At 39.7% G+C, this 21396-nt stretch overlaps 1 protein-coding gene across 1 annotated transcript in view; it reads left to right on the forward strand.

Moving 5' to 3' along the window:
• The first annotated feature begins 1953 nt into the window (after positions 1–1953).
• LOC137940432 (DNA ligase 1) overlaps positions 1954–21396 on the forward strand; it is a 31474-nt gene continuing 12031 nt past the window's right edge. Inside the window, exons 1-6 of the mRNA XM_068785494.1 lie at positions 1954–2825; positions 2972–3088; positions 4041–4142; positions 4222–4338; positions 14969–15199; positions 15275–15369. Coding sequence (XP_068641595.1) covers positions 2013–2825; positions 2972–3088; positions 4041–4142; positions 4222–4338; positions 14969–15199; positions 15275–15369 — 1475 coding nt within the window. The 5' untranslated portion in view covers positions 1954–2012. The remainder of the gene's footprint in view (positions 2826–2971; positions 3089–4040; positions 4143–4221; positions 4339–14968; positions 15200–15274; positions 15370–21396) is intronic.

The following is a 21396-nucleotide window of genomic DNA, read 5'->3' on the forward strand; positions in this document are numbered from 1 at the left end:
AAAGGCGATATCGTTTATGCGGCTCCCATTCGTCTAATGCAAACTGCAAACTGCAAACCACAAGGCTGAAATATTTACTCTTTAAATTTCTTCTTATGCTGTCAACAAGTGGTCGTAGATGGTAAATCACTATAGATCCAAGCTATGGGAGGTATCTCACGTTGGCATAGAGCCTTGGGCCAACTATGCTAGATCGCTTGCGCATCTCTAGTTCTATTCAATATCAATATCCATATGAAGAGGTGCATTTTGTAGTTGATAAGTTCACCAAGTATGCGTCATCTTGCTCTCACAAGAAAAATATACATGATCAGATCTAGCATGAAGGCCTTCTCCAATTTGCTCTCAAGTTAGTCATTGAAGATAGTTCTCATGCCAAACTATGTTCTAGGATTCAAAATATGGAACAATATAATCTCTTTGGATAAGAAGAAATCTCGAAGAGCATTGGGGCATCGCTTGGTGGTTTGCCTCTCAATCCCAATGCCCAAGTCACAATCTTCACTTGCGAGCCAGTTGCTAGTCCACGATGCAGTAGAGCATACATTGCATTGATGTCTAGATGCCCAGGTTTACCCACTTGTACAAACATTTCATGCCAAACCATATGTTTGAAGTTCAAACTAGAAGTTGGTGTTCCATTTCTTCGATTGCCCTACCTTGGACAACTCTAGCAAGACGCTCATTGCAACAAGTCGCCAGATGACAATCCCGCACCATCCTCCCTTTGCATAATGGTAAAACACATTGGTTTTTCTATAGGGAATTTTATTATACTACCCATTTAAAAAAATAATAATAACACAGACACTTTTGAACTTAATTGCACAAATACCTAATTTTGATTGATCAATTACACATATGTACAGTAAAAAGTGACATAAGCTTTGACCGCATAAGTGGTGCCATGTCATCATACCACATCAGCACCTGAAGAGTCTTACACCATATCACCCGTCGCATCATTGATAAACCACATTCTCTTCCATGTAGATGACACATCATCTACCACGTCATTGAATGCCACGTAAGCCCTCCACGTTAGTTTGCCTTTTTTCTCCCATTTTCTTTTCATGATTGATTTAGGTTATTTTGTAATTAATTTTTTTTAAAAATAATTTATGTTTTAAAAAATCTTACACATTTCATTTCATTACCACCACTTTAATATAATAAAAAATATAAATTTTGATTATTAATTATTTCAAAAATATTTGTTAATATAATTAATACTTATTTTTACTTAATACCTTAATGTAATTATTTTACTTTAATAAATTATTTAATTTAATACATTATTTAGTAAAAAGTAATTTAGTTTTAAAATTCTTATTTTTTGTTGGTACAAATATACTACCTTCTTTTTTATAATAAAAAAAAATAAAATTCGTATATTAATTAATTAAAAAATTTATTCTTACCTATATAACACCTTTTATTGCCGATTTAAAATAATTTTAATTTAAAAAATATTTTAGCTTTTAAAAATCTAATTTATTGGTACATGTTTTATTACCTTTTATTTAAAATATTAAAAAATAATAATATTTTTAAATATTTATTCGATAATGTGGCATCCTACGATGTGATATGGCCTCCAGATGATGTGGCAGGTGACGTGGTGTAAAACTCATTAGGTGCTGATGTGGCATAAAGACATGGCACCATGTAAGCGATCAAAGATTTTGTGTTACCTTACATATGTGTAGTTGACCTTTCAAAGTTAGGTATTTATGTAATTATGTTTAAAAGTTGGTTATTTAAATTATTATTTTAAATATATTGGATAATATACTAAAATTCTCTTTTTTATATTTTTTATAAGTGAATTCCACTGTCCCAGCTGTAGGCATTAGATAGTGCCGCGGGCTACTGTCATGTCAAATTCCCTCACTGCAATTGGCAAATGTAGCGGGAAACTCCACGCAAAGTTGAAAGCCCGCGAGAGGAAGTTCGACTCGACATACTCGACGAACTCAGTCTCCGCCTCGAAAATTATCTTCCGACTACTGATGTTGAGACAGCCACTGTCGTCTCCCTTCTTCAGTCTAGCTCCTCTTGTCCGCCATTTCTCTCCCAATTACACTCTCTGTCCTAAAACCCTAAAACCTTCATTTCTCTCAAATTCTAGCCCATCCTTTATTATCTCCATCTCCCTGTCGGCCATGTCCCAGCGTACCGTTGCCGATGTCCTCATGGGCGCTGCTCGTGCTGCAGCGGACAAGAAACGAGCCAATCCGGCGAAGAAACAGAAAACTGTAAACTCCGAGAACGCTGTACCCAGTGGCAATCCCGCAAAACTTCTGAGCTCGACTCCAGAGCCTGCTGTCAAGAAGGAACACCACCCTCAGCAGTCCATTGTCATATCTGAGACAACTGTCACGCTGAAAAAGAAAGACGAAGGCTCGTCAAAACCTCAAGAGTCCATCACGAAATCTTCTGCGCTGAAGGACAACAAAACTGCACTGTCAATCCTTGCCGACCAGAAAATCCCCTTGTTGAAAAAGAAAGGAGCAGATTTCAAGCCTAAGTCCGCGGCATTTTGGGAGGAGGGCGAAGCTGTCCCCTTTTTGTTCCTAGCTCGGGCGCTTGATTTGATTTCAATGGAATCTGGACGGATTGCGATTACCGATATACTATGTAATGTTTTTCGGACAGTGATGGTGACTACGCCAGGAGATCTTCTTTCTATTGTTTATCTGTCGGCCAATAAGATTGCCCCAGCGCACGAGGGACTTGAGCTTGGCATTGGGGATGCGGCTCTTATCAGAGCTCTAGCCGAAGCCTACGGGAGGAAGGAGGATTACATAAAAAGTCGATTCAGAGTAATTTGATATTTCAGTTTCTTCCTTCCGGATGATACTTACACGTAAACCACTTTTCTGGTCAAGAGATGGCTTTGCGTATTCCTGCATTTGTTCGCGGTCATTCGTTTGATTTTATTTGTGTCTCTTTTATCTTTTCATGGTAGGAGTTGGGCGACTTAGGTCTCGTTGCCAAAGAATGCCGTTCCTCTCAAGTTCTCATGTTCAAGCCTCAACCTTTGATGGTTCCCAAGGTTTTGGATACATTTCGAGTCATTGCAAAGGTGAGTATATTTGTTCAAGGAGAAGGTCTCTTTTTTTTTTTTTAATCCAGTTTGTTGTTTCTGTTACCATTTTACAGTGGACTTGGATATGTCGTTGTTTTTCCTTGATGCATACTATCAGAGATTTTTCACTGAATACCGTATTAAAAAGTTGTACTTCCAAATTCTTCTTGTCTTAATGGCTTAATTTGCATCTTCATTTTGAAGATCATCTCTTTCCCTTGGTCATGGTGATCTTATTTGCTTGGGTTCCAATTTATCTCTCTAATTTAGTGAAAGAATTGCTCTGAGATTGTTGGCTGGTGGGATTTGTCTGAAGTCTCTGTAAGTCCATGAGAAGAAAAATATTGTGCTTTCTTGTTGCTTATATATACGTAAGAATCCAGACTATGCTTGTTAATATTTAGCTGCCATCCTTCCCTCAGTAAAAGACGTTTGTATCAGTCAGGTCAATAACATTTTTTGTTTTTTTAAATGTTGATTTTTAAAAGCAAACAAGAGCAAATACAAGCTGGGCAGAAGGCAAGTGCAAAAAATTGACTAGAAAAAATATAAGAGGAAACATTCATGACAAGGTGTTGAAGGTCAACCCCCTCCTTAGCAAGCTTATCTATGTCACCGTTTGCTGAGCAAGTTACATGGGACCAAGAAAACATGAAGGTCCCAAACAATGTCTTGAACGGTCTTATGAAACTTTTGTGACATCTTACCGCAGAAATCAGGGATTAATGTAATGACAATGATGGCAAAGATAATGATAATTATTTTGGAACCCAAGTAATAAATTTATTTTGGAATCCTTGGTGGAGAAACTTCATTAAATTTGACATCAATGTACAAAAAATTGTCCTCTCGAGATGAAGATATGCAATGACAACTATGATTAATCAAATCTTCAAGTATCCTTTATTAATTATGCTGCTGACTGATTTTTTATTTTTAATTCTAATAGGAATCTGGGAAAGATAGTCAAGAAAAGAAACGGAAACATATTAAATCACTTCTTGTTGCAGCTACAGATTGTGAACCTCAATATCTAACACGTTTACTTCAGGTTGTAAGCCGTCTCTTTTGAGATTTTTATTTTTCTCTGTCATTTACCCTTGCTGAAGAGTTAAGACTATCATGTGCAGTCAAAAATGCGAGTAGGTGCGGCTGAGCAGACTCTTTTAGTAGCTTTAGCACAAGCTGCTGTATATTCTGAAAAGCCTCTTCCTCTGCCTTCTCAAATTCAGACTCTTCTTGAAGAGGTTAGTGCATCTATTTTGTTGATAGTGCCTGGCATTTCATAAACTATGTGAAATTCAGATTGTTTGCTTATTTAGAAATAAGCTCAACAACAATACAAAAACATAGATATGGAATAGTTTTAGTTGGTGCTTCTTGCTTCCAGCTCAAGGAATGGATTACACATTTGTCTACAATAGCTCTTAATGTTCAAATGCAGGACTTTTAGCCAAGGATGGCTAGGATCTCAACTAGAAAGGTATTTGGATCTGTGCCCATCAGTATTGGAAACTTTCAATTGATGTGGCTTGGGTAATTAGATATGCTGCAATTGTGTGGTTTATAGAAGTTACACATGCCAGATTACTTCCCTGTCACTAAATAGTGTCCATAGTTCTGGTCAAAATTGGCATAAAATGAAATCCTTTTTCAGCTCATCAGCAACCCGACATTCTTCCACAAAATATCATCTGAAGTCAAGAGTATCTCTTGGCTTTTTATGAATCAAACAAATGATTCTAGCTTCTGAGTAGCAATATGCTTTTACTCCTCACTTTGACAATTTTGTTTTCATGAAAAACTAGTAACCTTCATTCAAATGCTGTCGTAGGCAACTTGTGTAGAACTTCAATCTTGGAAACTGCTGGTCTTCTACTTCAATTTGCAAGTGATTGGGAGCATCTGAGTTGGTATTTTCAGTTGATGTGTCTTGTCATCTTTTACATGACTATATATCTGATACTATTATCTTTTGTTACCCAATCGACACTAACAAGGCCCAACAAAATGGGCCATTGTACGCTAATACTATGTTAAAGTTGGGTTAGGTCTATCCCAAAATGACTAGCTGAATTTAAGAAGCATCTCAACTAATAAACATGGGATCGTTTCAATCCCAAACCAGTGTGGGATTATTCTCGTATACTTGTACTCTCACTTCAGACAAACTAGTCTGGGATGTGAAGCACATAAAGTTATAGATTGGGGGACTTTATACACTACTATATTCCCCTTCATGTGTAGGTTTAATTGACAACCTAGCTCAAGGCATGGAGAACGGAGATGTTTGATTCATAGAGAACCTAGGGAGACCACATAGAACACAAATACAAACTTGGGTTTGCTCCGATACTATGTTTAGTTTGGTCTGATGCAATCCCAAAATGTCCTGGCACTTAAGAGGCTTAATACTCATCCTTATAAATTTATAAAATCCAAAGCCATTTTCAGATGTGGGATGGAGCTGGGCACATACTCAAACTAAATAAATTTTGAAGGATGCCCTCAGGTGATAGAAAATTCAATTTTTCTTACTGTTATGTTTAATGTTTTATTGTGAAACTTTGGAAAATTAGGGTGGGAAAGAGTTCGGTGAGTAGAGAGGATAGGTAATGGATGGATTGTGAAGTGAGTGGAAAGAGAAAGCAAACAAACATACAAAACACACAACAAACAAAGTTTGATGGGGATTTGAGTCAACTACATTACCTTCTTGGCATGGAGTCTTTTATTTCCTCTCTAAGTCAATTAAAATGGTGTGGCCCACCTCATAGTCACCTTTCCTACTCCTAGTCCAAATTGACTCGCACTTCTCCATGCTCTTACATGAAATCAACCTGTACAACAGCCCAATTTTAAACTCTTTTGTTTCCTCCACTCATGACATAAAACTCAAACTTAAAACTCAAACCAAAGCTCACACCTAAGTATGAAACAAATCAGTAATGCTTTCTTGTTAAGTTGGGTCCAAGGCCTATCCCAAAATGACTAGCCAACTTAGAAAACCTTAAACTCAAGATCTTTGTATTCACTAATCTATGTGGGACTATTCCTTAACACTCCCCCTCACATATAGGCCCACTTTTGTGGCTCTACAAGTGGATAATTTAGGTGTAGGCCCTCTTTTGTGGCTCTACTAGTGGATAATTTTAGGTGTAAGCCTTCTTTTGTGGCTCTTCAAGTGGATAATTTATAGGTGTAGGCCCTCTTTTTGTGGCTGTACAAGTGAATAATTTAGGTGTGGGTTCACATGTGAGTACCCGCTTTGATACCATGTTAGGTTGGGTCCAAGGCCCATCCAAAAATGACTAGCTAACTTAGGAAACCTCTTTCCCAGCTAATAAACTCAAGATCTTTGTACTCACTAATCCATGTGGGACTATTCCTTTACAATTCTAACTTCTTATCTTCTTTAATTCTGAATTAATAGATTCCTAATATTAGGTAACAATACTTCTAGTATTCATGCATCATGTCCTTAAAAATGTTTTGTGTTGGGGTGTTTCTTTGTCAATTTTTACTGTGGTCTTTCTTTAGAGAAGGTTAAAAAAGTTTTGGTATTTATCTTTGGCTGCTATCTCATGGAGTTTGGGGAAGAAGAGGAATTCAAGGAAATTCAAAGGTGTTTAGAACTTTGTGGGTGGAGTTATCATGCAGTCAATTCATTTAATTCTCTCATGGATTCATTCTCTGGGGGTTTTTAAATCTTATCCAAGTTCTGTTATTTGAAGGAATTGGATGGATTTTCCACAGTTTTGCTTCTATTATCCTCCCTCTATGGTTTGTTAGGAGCTTGCTTTGGAGGGTTCGCTCAAGTTGAATTTTTGCAGTAGTTCTTTTGGAAATCTAGGTCCAATTGGTGTTGGAGAATATTTTCGTTCACTGCTTGGAAAGAAAGAGTTAGTGATGTAAAAAATGACCGAGTAAATAGGGAAGATGGGGGTTGGCCAAGGAGTAACTCCCTCCCACCTACCAACTGGGAAACGGAGAAATCAAACGAGCATTCCCTTTGACCCAACTCTTCTAGTAGAACAGCGCACAGGACGGGGTGACGATCGAACCAGTCTGGGGAAGAAGCAACAACAATAGCAAGAAAATCAACTGGAAGAAGAAGACAAGGAGGAAGAAGGAAAAAGCGAAGCAGAAGATAGCTCAGGAGAGAAATGGCAAACTGTCATTTCAAGAACCTCTCGGTGAAGGATTCTAGTGGAGGACCTGGCAAGATACGAATTCCAGAACGGAAAAGCAAAGCTAACCTTTCGGAAAAGGAATGAGAAGAGTGGGGAAGCAATCCAGATACATACACAGGAAGGGAAGAAAAAATCCTACATCTCCCTCCCGATCTCTGCGGTTGACTCTTTCCTAGACATCTCCGGGAAAATCCAATTGGGCACCACGGGAAGAAGATACGGCAGATCACTCCTCACCGGGGATCTGGAATTCCAACTACACATCCAGTATCACGGTGGATTACTTGAATGCGTCGTCACCCAGAGACATGGCCCGTTGATTATGGGTATGATATACCTACCACAACTTTCAAATTCTGGCATGGGATGGAAACGGTTTGACCAAACACTCCGGCAATTAACCACACCCGAAAAAATCCACTCAAAACCAAGAACTTCACACCAACAAAATCCAAACTTTTCACCTCTGCCTGATATTCCACCGAAAAAAACTCAGATCACCCCAAACAACTATCTATCACCAACACCCTTGCCTCAAACCTCACTGCACAAAAACCAATTTTCAATCTCCCTGCCAGCCCACATCGAAATTGAGGGCACTCGTAAAATGGCCCTGGCGTCATAGAGGTCCCCAAATTTTTTTTTGCCAGTGAGCAAATCCAAGAATGGATACAAAAGCGAAATATCATAACCAAAGCCATCACCAAAGCTCATGAGGGGAGGTGGATAATAAATTTTAATTCGGAGGAGGATCGCCGGAAAATACACTCACTAAAGATAGAGACTGAATCCCCGATCCTACACATGATGAATTGGAGATCAGAACTCACAACTCCCCTTTCGGGGCAATGGGTGATCATCAAAGGACTTCCGGTGGAAATTCGTTGCAGGCATACTCTGGAATGCCTCACAAACTTTTTCGGAGAACTCATTTGGGCTGAAAGCCAACCAGCGAATCTCCGCAAGGAGAAAATCTTCATCCGGCCAAAATCACCAGTAAGTGGTTTACAATTTTTTCACATCTCTTGCGGAAAAATCGCGGCATGGGTCTCCATGGAATTTGGAGACCTGGAAATCCTCCCAGCAGAATTTTTCAACTTGGAAGAAACCTCTTGATGTCTGACTTAGGCTGAGTCGACTCACCCAACACAGCCAACTCGGAAACATAACTCGGAGTCCAATCAGACTTGGGTTCCGAAACGAACTCAGTCCCAAACTTCAAATCCAAACTACAAAACAAATCTCAGAAAAATCCCCTCACCGCCGCTTTTGAGTGACCCATTAAATGCCCGAGCCGACAAAATCCCACCAATACCAATACCCTCGACCACAGTGCCACCACCTGTTAGTCGGGCCTCCCAAAAAGCCGCCGTCTACTTGTCACCAGCCCCAAAAACAAATCTCTCTGACAAAATATTTCAAGATGGCCCGTTGCTGGAACCATTAGCTGACAACAATATTTTTTCCACAACTCTCGCCACGTGCCCAGTGCCATCTTCACTTGACAGAACCACTGTCAGCACCCTTTATCCTATTCTCATAAACCACGCTACCCCCTCATCACCATTTCCATCAAACTTTGTCACATCGAGACACACAACCCAAGGAAACCTCGCCTCCCCAGCTACCACCCCCTCCATTTCACGAGAGCCATCATCACCACGTCAAACCACAACCCCCCATGCTAAGCCCATACCTATCTCACCTCCGAATCACTCTTGGCAGCCTCGATCCCCGGCCAGTCTCTTTCAACCAACAAAAATTACCTTTTCAAACTCCACATTCACTGCAGTCATACCCTTTCTACACGCCACCCCCGATATCATCAATTCCCAAGCCCCACAGACACCCACCTGATCACGCCGACCTCTCGTCCCATCGTATTTAAATCTTCCCCCCAATTTCACCAGTCGAGCTCCGTTGCCCCTCCATCCGCCACCCTACCCAGCTACCTAGAACCCCTCGCATCCCGAGGACCACCGTTCTTGATTACCCCCCGCCGGACTTTCTCAACTCTTTCATATGCCACATCTCTGCCATCTGCACTCCCCGAGGATTATCAACCTCGGCTATCCCCCACTTGATCACATCAACCTCTCTGAGACCTGCCACCATTGTTCCTTCCCCATGCACTTTCACATTCCACCCCCCCCCACTTAGCCGCATCAAATCATCACTCTTCCCGTACCACCACCAGCACTTAGCCGCATCAAATCATCACTCTTCCCGTACCTCTTGTCACCATCCCATCAGACCCTTCCCCTCTGATACAAGTTTCCCAAAATGTAGATCCTCCTCGAGACCCGTCAAGCCCCTCCCCTCCATCCCTCTCTATTTCGAATCCCATCAATGCAAACTCCACCTGGGACTTCGATCCCCCATACCACTCCCCAACCACTTTATATATCCACCCCCCCGCCCCTCTTCGAATTCTCAAACCATACTCTGACACCATGGAGACCTCAACCCCCAAAACGAAACCCCCTGCAGACCAAAGCCGAAAGAAAATATGCCACAACCTCTTACACTTATACTTACTCAAGGAGGAAAAAAAAAAAAGGAAAAGGCAAAGTTAAAGCTACCACGCTCCCCACTTTCTCCCACTGTAATTTCCCCTCCAGTCCTCCCCATGGAAACCCCCCCTTATCGGTTCGAACTTCCTCCAGCCTTCCCCTCTGAAATCCCCCCCACTTGGTCCGACCTTCCACCAACTCTAATTCCAAACCCCACCCCAACCATGGCCATTGCTCCCAATCCGCGGGATGATCTTCTCCTGTTTCTGCTGGAGCAAGAACAAAACTTCCCACGGGAGGATATCTCGAAAATGACAGAGTTGGCAACAATCTTCTGTTCAGGCTACCTCGAAGCTGGTAAGGCCGCGCAGAATATCACCACCCCCCGTTCTACATGATTGTATTGTCTAGGAATGTTAGAGGGCTAGGCTCTCTGTCTAAGCGAGCCCTCATCAAAGCAGTTCTTTTTGATGTTAAACCAAAAATAGCTATACTTCTTGAAACAAAGTTGCAGTCTTTTGACTACTCTCTTGTCTGTGACTTATGGTATGACTCTAATCTTGCGTGGGCCAATGTTGATGCAATTGGATATTCCGGTGGCATAGTTGTCATCTGGGATCCAAAAGCATTTGATGTAATTTCCGTTATACCGGGTCATTTCTCAATCGGTCTCCGTTTCCTTGATCACAACCTTGGAGCTTCATGGGCGCTAGTCGACATCTATGGGCCTACTCGACACCGAGACCGGGCACCCTTCTGGGAGGAAGTCTTCCAACTCGTCCAATCATGGGACCTCCCTTGTCTTCTAGGAGGAGATTTCAATGCGACGCTTCTCTGCTCAGACAAAAACCCTCTTGCAACCAGAACCTCATCATCAATGAGAGCCTTTCCTGACTTCATTAGTAGTCTAGGTCTCTGTGACATTCCTCTCTCGGGGAAAAAATTCACCTGGACAAATTTTCAGATCCCCCGATTTTGTCTAAGCTGGAACGATTTTTTGTCAACAATGAATGGAACCTACTTTTCCCTAACATCTCCTGTCAAGTCCTAAATAATATTGAATTTGACCATTGGCCTATTCAAATCAATACCCGTCCAGTCGCGTGGGAACGATCTCCTTTTCGCTTTGAGAATGCCTGGCTATTGACCGATTCTTTCATTCCTTCCTGCAAAACTTGGTGGCTCAAGCAGGAAAATCATCTGAACCCGGGATGGGTTCTCCCTCTGAAACTCAAAGCTCTTAAGGCAAAGATCAGACTATGGGAAAAAATCATCGAATATCTGCTGCTTCTTGGAAAGAATCGATTCGCCGCCGCATCTCTGAGCTGGATCTACTTGAAGAACAAAGGTCAATCTCTTCTTCTGATTTACTTGTTAGAAATCATTTAAACTTAGAATATTGGAGTTTTCTTCGATCAGAGTTTGTTCGTTGGAAACAACGTTCTAGATTTCGATGGATAGCCGAAGGAGATGGAAACACAAAGTTTTTCCATTCCATCGCTTCGGCCAGGAGTAGGACTAACCGTATCACTGTTCTTTGTCATGAAGACCAAGTGATAACGGATAGAGCCTCCATTTCTAACCTTTTAGTGAAGTACTTCATAGAACTGTACTCAGAAGATTGTTTCAGAAGACCGAGAGTCTAGCAGCTCGAATTCCAGCATATCTTTCCTGAAGATGCTGTAGAACTGGAAAGCCTTTCTCATCAGAAGAAATTGAACGGGCTGTCCTCGGCTTGCCTAAAGATAAAGCCCCCTGGACCAGATGGCTTTAATGGTGAGTTTTACCATTGTTTTTGGGACCTCTTAAAAAATGATATCAGCGCATTCATTCAGAATTTTCACCAAGTGGGAATAACTCATTGTGGAATTGGTGCGTCTTTTATCGCACTTGTTCCAAAAAAGTTAAATACAGAGCTACCCAAAGACTTTCGTCCCATTAGCCTCACCTCCAGTTCATATAAAATCATTGGGCGTCTCTTGGCAAATCGGCTAAAAGCCATCCTTTCCAAGGTAATAATCCTTATCAAAGCGCTTTTATTCGAGATAGGAATATCCTGGACTCTTCTCTGACTGCTCATGAACTCCTTGATTCTGTCAAAAAATCATCCCTGCCAATGTTTGTTCTGAAAATTTACTTTGAGAAAGCTTTTGACCGGGTTGACTGGAAACTAGTTGATTTTCTTTGTGACCGAATGGGTTTTGGCACAAGGTGGAAATTTTGGATGAGGAGTTGTGTTTCTTCTCCTTCTTATTCTGTCCTGGTAAATGGAAAACCACATAGCTATTTCAAAGCTTCTAGGGGGAGACAAGGAGACCCACTATCCCCATTCATATTTACTCTCATTGATGAGTACCTTGTTTCAATGCTCCATTTTGCAAAACGTTTGGGTTGGTTAAATCTTGTCTCAGAAGATCCAAACCAAGACATTCATATTTTACAATATGCTAATGATACAATTCTTTTTGGAGAAGAGTCCCTGAGACAAGTTTCCCACATGAAAGTAGTGTTGAACATTTTTGAATTAACCACTAGTCAAAAGTTAAGTTGGGCTAAAACTTCAATCTTTGGATTTAATATTGAATCCTCTGTTCTCAATTCGATGCCAAGTTATTTGGGGTGTAAGGTTGCGTCTCTTCCAAGCACTTATCTAGGCCTGCCTCTGACTCCACTATTGCCTACAAAGAACGCTTGGTTCCTAGTTGTTGAATGTCTCGAAAAGCGTCTCGCTTCTTGGAAAGGGAAATATTTATCCAAAGCTGGTAAGTTGGTTCTTATTAAGTCTTGCCTACATGGTATTCCGTCTTATTTTTTATCTTTGTATCATTGTCCTGCCTCTATTAGGGATAGAATAGAGCTTTTAAAAAGAAGATTCTTATGGGATGGGCCAAATGGGGAAAAAAAGTATAATCTTGTAAAATGGGGAGATGTTTGTAAACCTATTATTATGGGGGGGCTCGGGATTCGGGACATTGCTACAATGAACAAGGCCTTGCTCTTGAAGTGGATATGGAAATACAATATGCAACCCAATTTGTTATGGTGCCAAATGGTAAAAATCAAATATGGGAAAGACAATGGGTGGTGGATGGACAGGGAAACACTTCACAAGTTATCTCTCGTATGGAAGAAAATAGCCCAACTCCTTCCTATCTTCAAGTCTGCGGTCAAATGCTATATTGGTTGCGGCAAGAAAACTCTGTTCTGGACGGACTGGTGGCTTGGCTCAAGCTGTATCAAGGACAACCATGAACGTATTCACCAACTATCATGAACTCATAATATGATGGTTTTAGACCATAGGCAGGCCTCGGGCGAATGGAACTTACATCTCAGGCGAGCATTGAATGACACCGAAGCTTTGGAAGCAACTGACTTGGTAAAAAAGCTCTCCGAAGTGAAAATAAAAAGCTCATCCGATACACTTATCTGGATGCCAAACAAGCAAGGTATGTTCTCTACTACTTCTTCGTATCACCACATGATTTTGTGCCATACACTCCAAGCTACACATCCAGCTGCCTTCGCATGGTCCTTGCATATTCCTCCTCGCGTAAAGTTCTTTATCTGGACTATTTGCCGTAAGAAAATTCTAACTTCAGATGCTTTACAAAGACGAGGGACTAATGTTCCAAATCCTCTATGCCCGTTCTGCAATACGTCTCCAGAAACTGCAGATCACACCCTATTGCATTGTGAATATGCTCATATGATTTGGACCAATCTGATGAACAAAATAGGAATTCTATATTGCCCATCGCAAGATTTACATAACACAATCCTCACTCTGGTCAGCGCTCATCTCCCTAAATTGGGGAAAATATTAATATCTTGTTGTGTTGGGCGCATAGCGTGGAATTTATGGAAAGAAAGGAACAATAGAAAATTTAATCAGAAGTCTCTCCCTTGTAAAATTCTATGTGACAGAATTGTCGGGCAAGTATCTTCTTGGGTTCTTTTACGAAAGGATTTCTGCAATTTTCAAGGGGCAAACTTGCGTGGAAACTGGCGAACTATTGCAGAAATGTCATTTCCGGCAAAAAATCCAGAAATGGTTGAATGGTCCAAAACCCCCTTCTGGCCATTTTAAGCTAAATTTTGATGGAAGTGCCCTTAGATGTCCGGGACCGGCAGGATATTGTGGAGTAATTCATGATGAAAATGCAAACCTTCTTTTTACATATGCGGGCCCAATTGGTATTTCTGACTCTACAAGTGCTGAGCTACATGGGCTGTACAACGGGCTGAAACTATTCAAGCAAAAAAAAGGTGTCCTCTTTGTTGAGGGTGATTCTAAAGTCATTATCAACTGGTGCACGAAGCCTTCCAAACCTCCTTGGCGTCATTGAGAGTTATTTGATGAAGTTTGTAAGTTAATTTCTGCATTACAGTGTAAGTGGAATCATGTTCCTAGATCGGCTAATCACTTAGCCGACGTTCATGCAAAAAAGGGCATTTCCCTCCAACATCTTGTTGTGGAGGAAAGTCTTTTTTAGCTATCAAGGTTTTGTATCCTACCTTCTTTAGTAATACATTTACACATTTTTCTCAAAAAAAAACTGGTGTTGAAGAAGTTGTTAAGAATCATTTATGCGCTATTCAATTCACTTTTTGTGGCTCTTTTGGTTCATGCGGTGCTTTAGAAGCTGAAATCAAAGCTTTGCTTCAAGGTCTTGAGCTTTTTGTTCGGCTTTATTTTTGTCTGGTTAGTGTGGAAGGGCACTCATTTACAGTAAGTTTAATGATGTTCTGGTGCTGCCACTCCTACCTTGGTGCCTTCGGAATTACTATGATGGATACTTTTCTTGTGTTCTACATTTTCTGTTGTTTGGCGTCATGTATTCCAGTCAGCTAATCAAGCTGCTGATTATTTTGCAGAGTCTGTTGTGACTAGATTGGATCTTTTTGTTGGTGTTTAATGGCTCTCCTCTCCCCACCTTATTGTTGTACTTCAATTTTTATGAATTAAATTACCATCTTCAAAAAAACAAAAAGCATTGTGTGGATTTCCTTCCATATGCAGCCAGCCCTGTTTATTTTGGTGCAGGTTGTTGTAAATAGTTACTTTGAGCTATTTTTTCATCCATGACACAAAAATGAAACCTCAGATGGTTTTTTATGATGGACTGAAGTGGCTGATACATTCCTTCCTCTACTTTTTCATTCATCAGGCTGGAAAGATTGTCAAACAAGTATATTCAGTACTTCCTGTATATGATAAAATTGTTGCAGCTCTCTTGGAAGTTGGTATATGGAAGCTCTCAGAGACTTGTGGGTTCACACTGGGTGTGCCTATAGGGCCCATGTTAGCTAAGCCTGCCAAGGGAGTGTCAGAAATCTTGGATAAATTTCAGGACATGGAATTCACATGTGAGTATAAGTATGATGGAGAGCGTGCTCAGGTATGTCTCATGTCTTTCTTGTCAGTAATAGCTATTCACCTTTTTTTCGGTAAACTGACTTTTCATTTGGACTAGATACACTACTTGGACAATGGTTCAGTTCACATTTATAGTCGAAATGCAGAGCGGAATACAGGAAAATTTCCAGACGTTGTCAATGCAGTATCTAGGTACTTTGCTTCAACCTTATCTTTTCCAATTAGTAGAAGAACAGGTCAAAGTTACTTTGTGTTAGAGAAAAAGTTTCAGTTTGGTTTAGATTTCTGTTGCTGCCACACATGCTGGGTAAGTGCTGAAAGTCCTCGGCTTAACTTTATTAGTTTGAGACATGTTGGCTACTAGTATTCAATTATTTCTATTACTATGTCGAGAGCTGTTAGATGTCATATAACTGGGCATTTTAATATTGTTCTCTGCATTTGGGTATATGTATTTTGGTAATCTTGTTTTGTAATTAATTAGAGAAGTTCGAGAAGGTCCTTCCCTGAAACACTGATTCCTAGTTAATGTTTCCCAGTTTGTAGAGTTTTTGAAATTATGATGTAAGAAAACTAAAGGATGTGGAGAAGGGGTATTTTAGTTCCCTGACCAGCTAAACCACCAATAATTTGACCGAAGTTAGAGCTTATTGATTCATTCCCCCAAAATTCTGAAAGCTTGATAGCAGTTGAAGTAGATGAGCTGCGTTTGAACCATTGGTTCAAAATCTCAAGGCAACTTGAAGTCTTCATAGACAACACTTGAGAAAACACTCAAGGCGACTTGCACCCACGACAAGGTGACTAGAAGCCTTCACTAGTTATACAGCTAAACCTGTTTGAGGCGATTCCAATTTACAATGAAACGACTTGAAAGTTCTCTCAAGTTACATTGTGAGAACCTTTTGAGACTTGTACTCGCGTTGAAGTGATTCCTAGGCTCATGGAAGACATTGTAGCTCTCAGGGCATTACTTGAGGCGACTCAACCCAAGGCAACTCAACCTTGCTTACATCTTTCTTTGGTTCCCACCACTTGCACACAGATGGAGAGAATTGAAGTCTTTTCATCTTGGATGATGGGTTTTCATGGATGGACAGTCTTACTGCCCGAGCATATCTCATTCAAGTCATCATGTCAGACCACCAAATGATGGCCAAAGAAAGCGAAAGCTGACTCCAAACTGCCATCAACTAATTGGAGATCAGTTAGAAAGAAAGCTTTAGCCTGCTCCAACACATATTAGTGCAAACCCTCTAACAATTAGTGGATGGATGGCCTACTGAAATCGAAATATTTCTTGGAGTTCAACCTAAGGAGTTTGATCTAGAAAAGTTTGAGTTTGTTGAAGATGAGCGCAATCCCACTTTTGTGGCCAAAGATGTGACCAATAACAAAAAGGGGAGCATGCACCAAGGCTCACAAGAATAGACTTCCCAAACCATGATTTCAATGAGGATTGTTGAAAGATGTGTGAAAAGGGGTATTTTAGTCTTTTCCCTTTCTCGTATGTCCCTCGTAGGATAGCTATTAGCTTGTCTTTATGTTAGAATTATATGGTTAAATTTTCATGTCTTTCGAAGGTGTAATTAGGGAGCTAAAGTGTGTAAGTGTTGAGGGGCATATATATCTTTTTGTAATCTTTCTTACTTAAGTGAATTTAAATTAGGGTCGACCTATGACCTGATGGCTGTTGCTCCCTTGACACAACCTTTTCCAATTTCTCCTCTCTCCTTTCCCTTTCTTCTTTTGTTTTTCTTTGTTTCTCGGATTTTAAATGGTATTAGAGTGATCAATCTTATTGTTGTGGGATTTTAAGCAAGAATCTTCTTCTCTTCAAGTTGTAGACTCTCCAGGAAGAGGGATTTCACAAAATTGTTGTTGATTGAAGGTAAAGGTTCGACCTTTTTTCCTTTTCTTTGCGCCATAACCTTAGGGTTGATGGCTTGTGCTGTCAATTGAACAGTTTTATGAAGTTTTTGTGCCCTTAGAGGCTTGTTTGGGTGCCCCTATCCCAATTTTGTGCCTCCACTCTGCAAGTCTTCCATGTTTGCATCCTGCCTACATCATCATCCTCATGGCTGGTGTCAGCCCTAAGTGGCCTCTTCTGAAGTTGTTTCTCTTAGATCATGGCATGGTTGACATATATACAATCAATAGTGCTTTAGTGCCCTAGTTTTATGTGTGGTGTGGGCAACCACCTCATTTGCACAGGCTTATATAGTGTTCCTTTAGTGCTCTTTTTATGCTGGTTGACTTGGTAGTATATTCCAATATCTATTTGTAAAAATTCTGGTTGTTTTTGTTAGTGAATGATGGCTGATCAAGGTGAAGTGGTTATACTAGCCAAAGAGTCTGGGAATGTAAATAAATAGGATACCATTGTGATCATCACAAAGATATTAAATGGACAAAATTATTTGGGCTAGTCCAAATCTATCCGGATTTATTTGAAAGCTAAGCAGAAGTCAAAATACTTGAGGGATGATCGTTGTGACCCGATAACTAATGATTGGGAGGCAGAGGATTGTAAAGTCATGACTTGGCTCCTAAATATCATAAAATCAAAATTTAGGAAACTTGTGATGAATTGTGAGACCTTCAAAGAAATTTGGAAGTTGTTAGAGTCTTTGTATGATCAAGAGAGCAACTTATGTAGAATCTATAAGTTATATTTGGGATTTTTTGGATTAAAGAGGAGATCGTTCAGTTATTGGTTATTTCAGTGAGCTGCAAAGTATCTTGAAGGATAGTTCATTCTTTTAATACTAAGGAATCTAAACTTCGAGCGCAACAGAGACAACTTCATGTAGCTTAATTCCTTAATGGGTTGGGGTCAAAATTTGATGCAGTTTGAACCCAAATACTTGCGGATGACATTGTTCCTCTACTTAAAAAAGGTCTTCAATCGATTAATGTGTGTAAAGGTACCTAAAGTTCCATAGGGCAATAAAGATAACAAGGGGACAAGAGCTGCTGCCCTCAATATCCAGCCAATTCAAGATGGCTTAGAGACACCCTGTGGACATTGTTGGGTAGCCAAGGATGAGATATAGATACATTTGGGCGCAACCAAGGTTGTAATGATGGAAATGGTGAGAAAAGTGCGTCCATTGTGTGGATACTAACCATCTTTTAGACAAACATTGGGATAAGTTCGACAAGTCAGCCTAGGCTAACTCAATTTTTCTTGAGAGTGAAACATCCTTTGCTAGTGGTGTAGTTATTATTGCTCTTGGTGCACTCGATGAACATCAATAATTGGCTTGACGCATGGGACAATGGGCTTTATCCTCTTCTTCCATGGTCTAGAATGTTTCCACCCTCACAACTACCATGGTACAATCTAGTATGTCTACACTAGATGTGTTTTCAAGCACCCCATGGGTTACTGACTTTGGTGCATCGTGCACGTGTCAAGTGTGTCCACATTATTTTCATCTCTCACCTGGTCTTTTTCATTCAATCATGTTACTCTAGCTGATAGGTCCATCTCACCTATGAGTGGAGTTGGGTGCCACTCCATCTTTGTCCTTAAATTCTGGTCTTTTTGTTGGAAGATGGGCTCCAACCCACATGACCAAGGAAGGCCCACATATCTAAGAGCATTATAAGATGGGCTACACGACCAAGAAAGACCCACAAGATGGACCCAAACCCATAAGAAGTAGGACCCACTATGATTACCACGAGTTGGCATCCTCATCACACAAGTTGGAAGATAAAAAAGGACTCACAAAGACATCTTTATCTTATGGTCATGTCCTAGAAGAGTTCTAGTTTGAGTTATGTTTGTCTTTTATCTATATTAAGTTATTTAATTATGCTAGGACTTATCTTTAAGAGTTATAATTTGGGTGTAATTGGGACAAATGTAGTTTTATTGTAATTGGACTCTACTACCTTCCTCTATTATAGATAGAGGTTCATGTACTCTCATTATAATAAGTCAATGAAGTATTTTTATTTTTCATAAATTCAACATGGTATCAGAGCAGGTTTTGTGAGTTGACTTGGTCAACCCACAGAGATAATGAGATCATTTTCTCTAAACCCTAAACCCTAAGTCTAGGTTTGTAGTTATTTTTTTTAGTCCTTACACCGATAGTTTGCTTTGCATTTTTCACCTTCATAATGAGATTTCTATATTGCAAATTATATATTGACGGAAAGATATTTGAGTCTAGTTTCCAAGGAAAAACGAGTTTTTCCAATCGGAGTTATCTAAAAAGTGATATCGATATTTGAATGAGCGATGGTCAGATTGCAAAAGACATTTGAGCTGCAGCAGAAAACTTCAGCTTCCGAGGTATTCTATGCTCTCAAGAACTATACTTTATATGGAGAAATATATATGAAAAAAAAGATTTGCAAGTCTATTATTTTACCTATTCAACCAATTTTTTATCTGAGTTATCTACAAAGATAAATCGATATTTGAAGCAGCAAAGGTCAGATTGCAAAAGAGGTTCGAGCAACAGCAAAAAGTTTCAACTTTTGAGGTATTTTATGCTATCAAGAAAGACACTTTATATTGAGAATTATATATCAAAAGAAAGATATGTAAGTCTATTTTCTTACCTACTCAACCAATTCTTGGTATGATTTATATAGAAGGAGATATTGATCTTGGAAGAGTCAATGGTCATGTTGGAAAAAAAAGGAGAAACAATACTTAGTTTAGCCAGATGACGGAGGCCTAAATCTATCAAATTATTTATCTTTTGATAATTATATTTCATGAAGAGAATTTATACTTGGATGAAAGGTATTTAAGTCTAGTTTCAGAATGATAAAATTTCATGTCAATCTGATCTATATTTAAAACTATATTCGCATTAGAAGAATCAAAGGTCATGTTGGTATTCTGTTGTATTGAAAAATCCGAATTTAAGGCGATTGTTTTGCATCACTATTTGAGTTGCTATATCAGGAAAATATCTCACTTTAGCTTGGTTTAATGGCTTATTATTACATCTATGTTATTTGGGCTTATTGCTACATCTATGATATTTGGTTCAAGTTGGATTACTGCCATTACATCCCAGTTTGAGGGGGAGCAGTAGAAGAAGTACAAGAAAGAGGTATTTTATTCCATATGTTGTGGATAAGTTTATAAGACCAAAATATTCAAGAAAGGGGGTGCACAAAAGATGAAGCTTCTGTATCTAAGAAAAAAATATTTATATCGGATTATGTTTATTTCATGGGTCCTTCTACAAGGTTTATTATTTTGGTTCGTGTTATATGAGTTGGACGATAGTCGTGTTATATTCAGCTGTGGCTATTATGTCTCTTTGGGGACATTATTATTGAAGAAGAGGTGGCCTCAGTACCTTTTCTCATACCGTAATTTATTTGACTCTAAAAAATATCACGGTTGGGACACCATTATAAATAAACCCACTACCCCCTTGTAATGACTTTTATTACTCCTATTACTTGAGAGTCGTTGTCTTGTGGAGGGACACAGTGGTGGACACTTCAGAGCAATGCCGATAGACACACTACCTATAGAAGACGGAGTGTGCCCTACATCCAGCATTAGGACTGGAGTAGGGAGCAATGTCTTACTGGCTAGGAGTGATTTTTACTCTCACTTATATTATGCTAGTAGGGCCTCATGGAAGAACGCAACAGCGTGAGGGGGAGTATTAGAAGATGAAGTCATATTGAAAGATGTGCCATTTGATACAAAAAGAATTTATACATCATTTGCAGCAAGCTGGGAGTTCATGATGTTCTCTCACTCCTAGCTTGAGAGGGAGCGTTGGAAAATGGGCTCCAACCCACACGACCAAGGAATGCCCACATATCTAAGAGTATTATAAAATGGGCCACACGACCAAGAAAGGCCTATGAGATGGGCCTAAACCCATAAGAAGTAGGACCCACCATGATTACCACAAGCTAGCATCCTTATCACATAAGTTGGAAGATAAAGAAGGACTCACAACGACATCTTTATCTTATGGTCATGTCCTAGAAGAGTTCTAGTTTGAGTTATGTTTGTCTTTTATCTATATTGAGTTATTTAATTATGCTGGGATTTATCTTTAAGAGTTATAGTTTGGGTGTAATTGAGACAAAGGTAGTTTTATTGTAATTGGACTCTACTACCTTCCTCTATTATAAATAGAGGTTCATGTACTCTGATTATAATAAGTCAATGAAGTATTTTTCTTTTTCATAAATTCAACACTTTTTATACCTAAGTTT

Source organism: Aristolochia californica, unplaced genomic scaffold, assembly GCF_029961685.1.
Source record: "Aristolochia californica isolate CCGP_79_NKW_82.1479 unplaced genomic scaffold, dmAriCali1.0.hap1 SCAF_9, whole genome shotgun sequence".
In the NCBI taxonomy this organism is placed as follows: domain Eukaryota; kingdom Viridiplantae; phylum Streptophyta; class Magnoliopsida; order Piperales; family Aristolochiaceae; genus Aristolochia; species Aristolochia californica.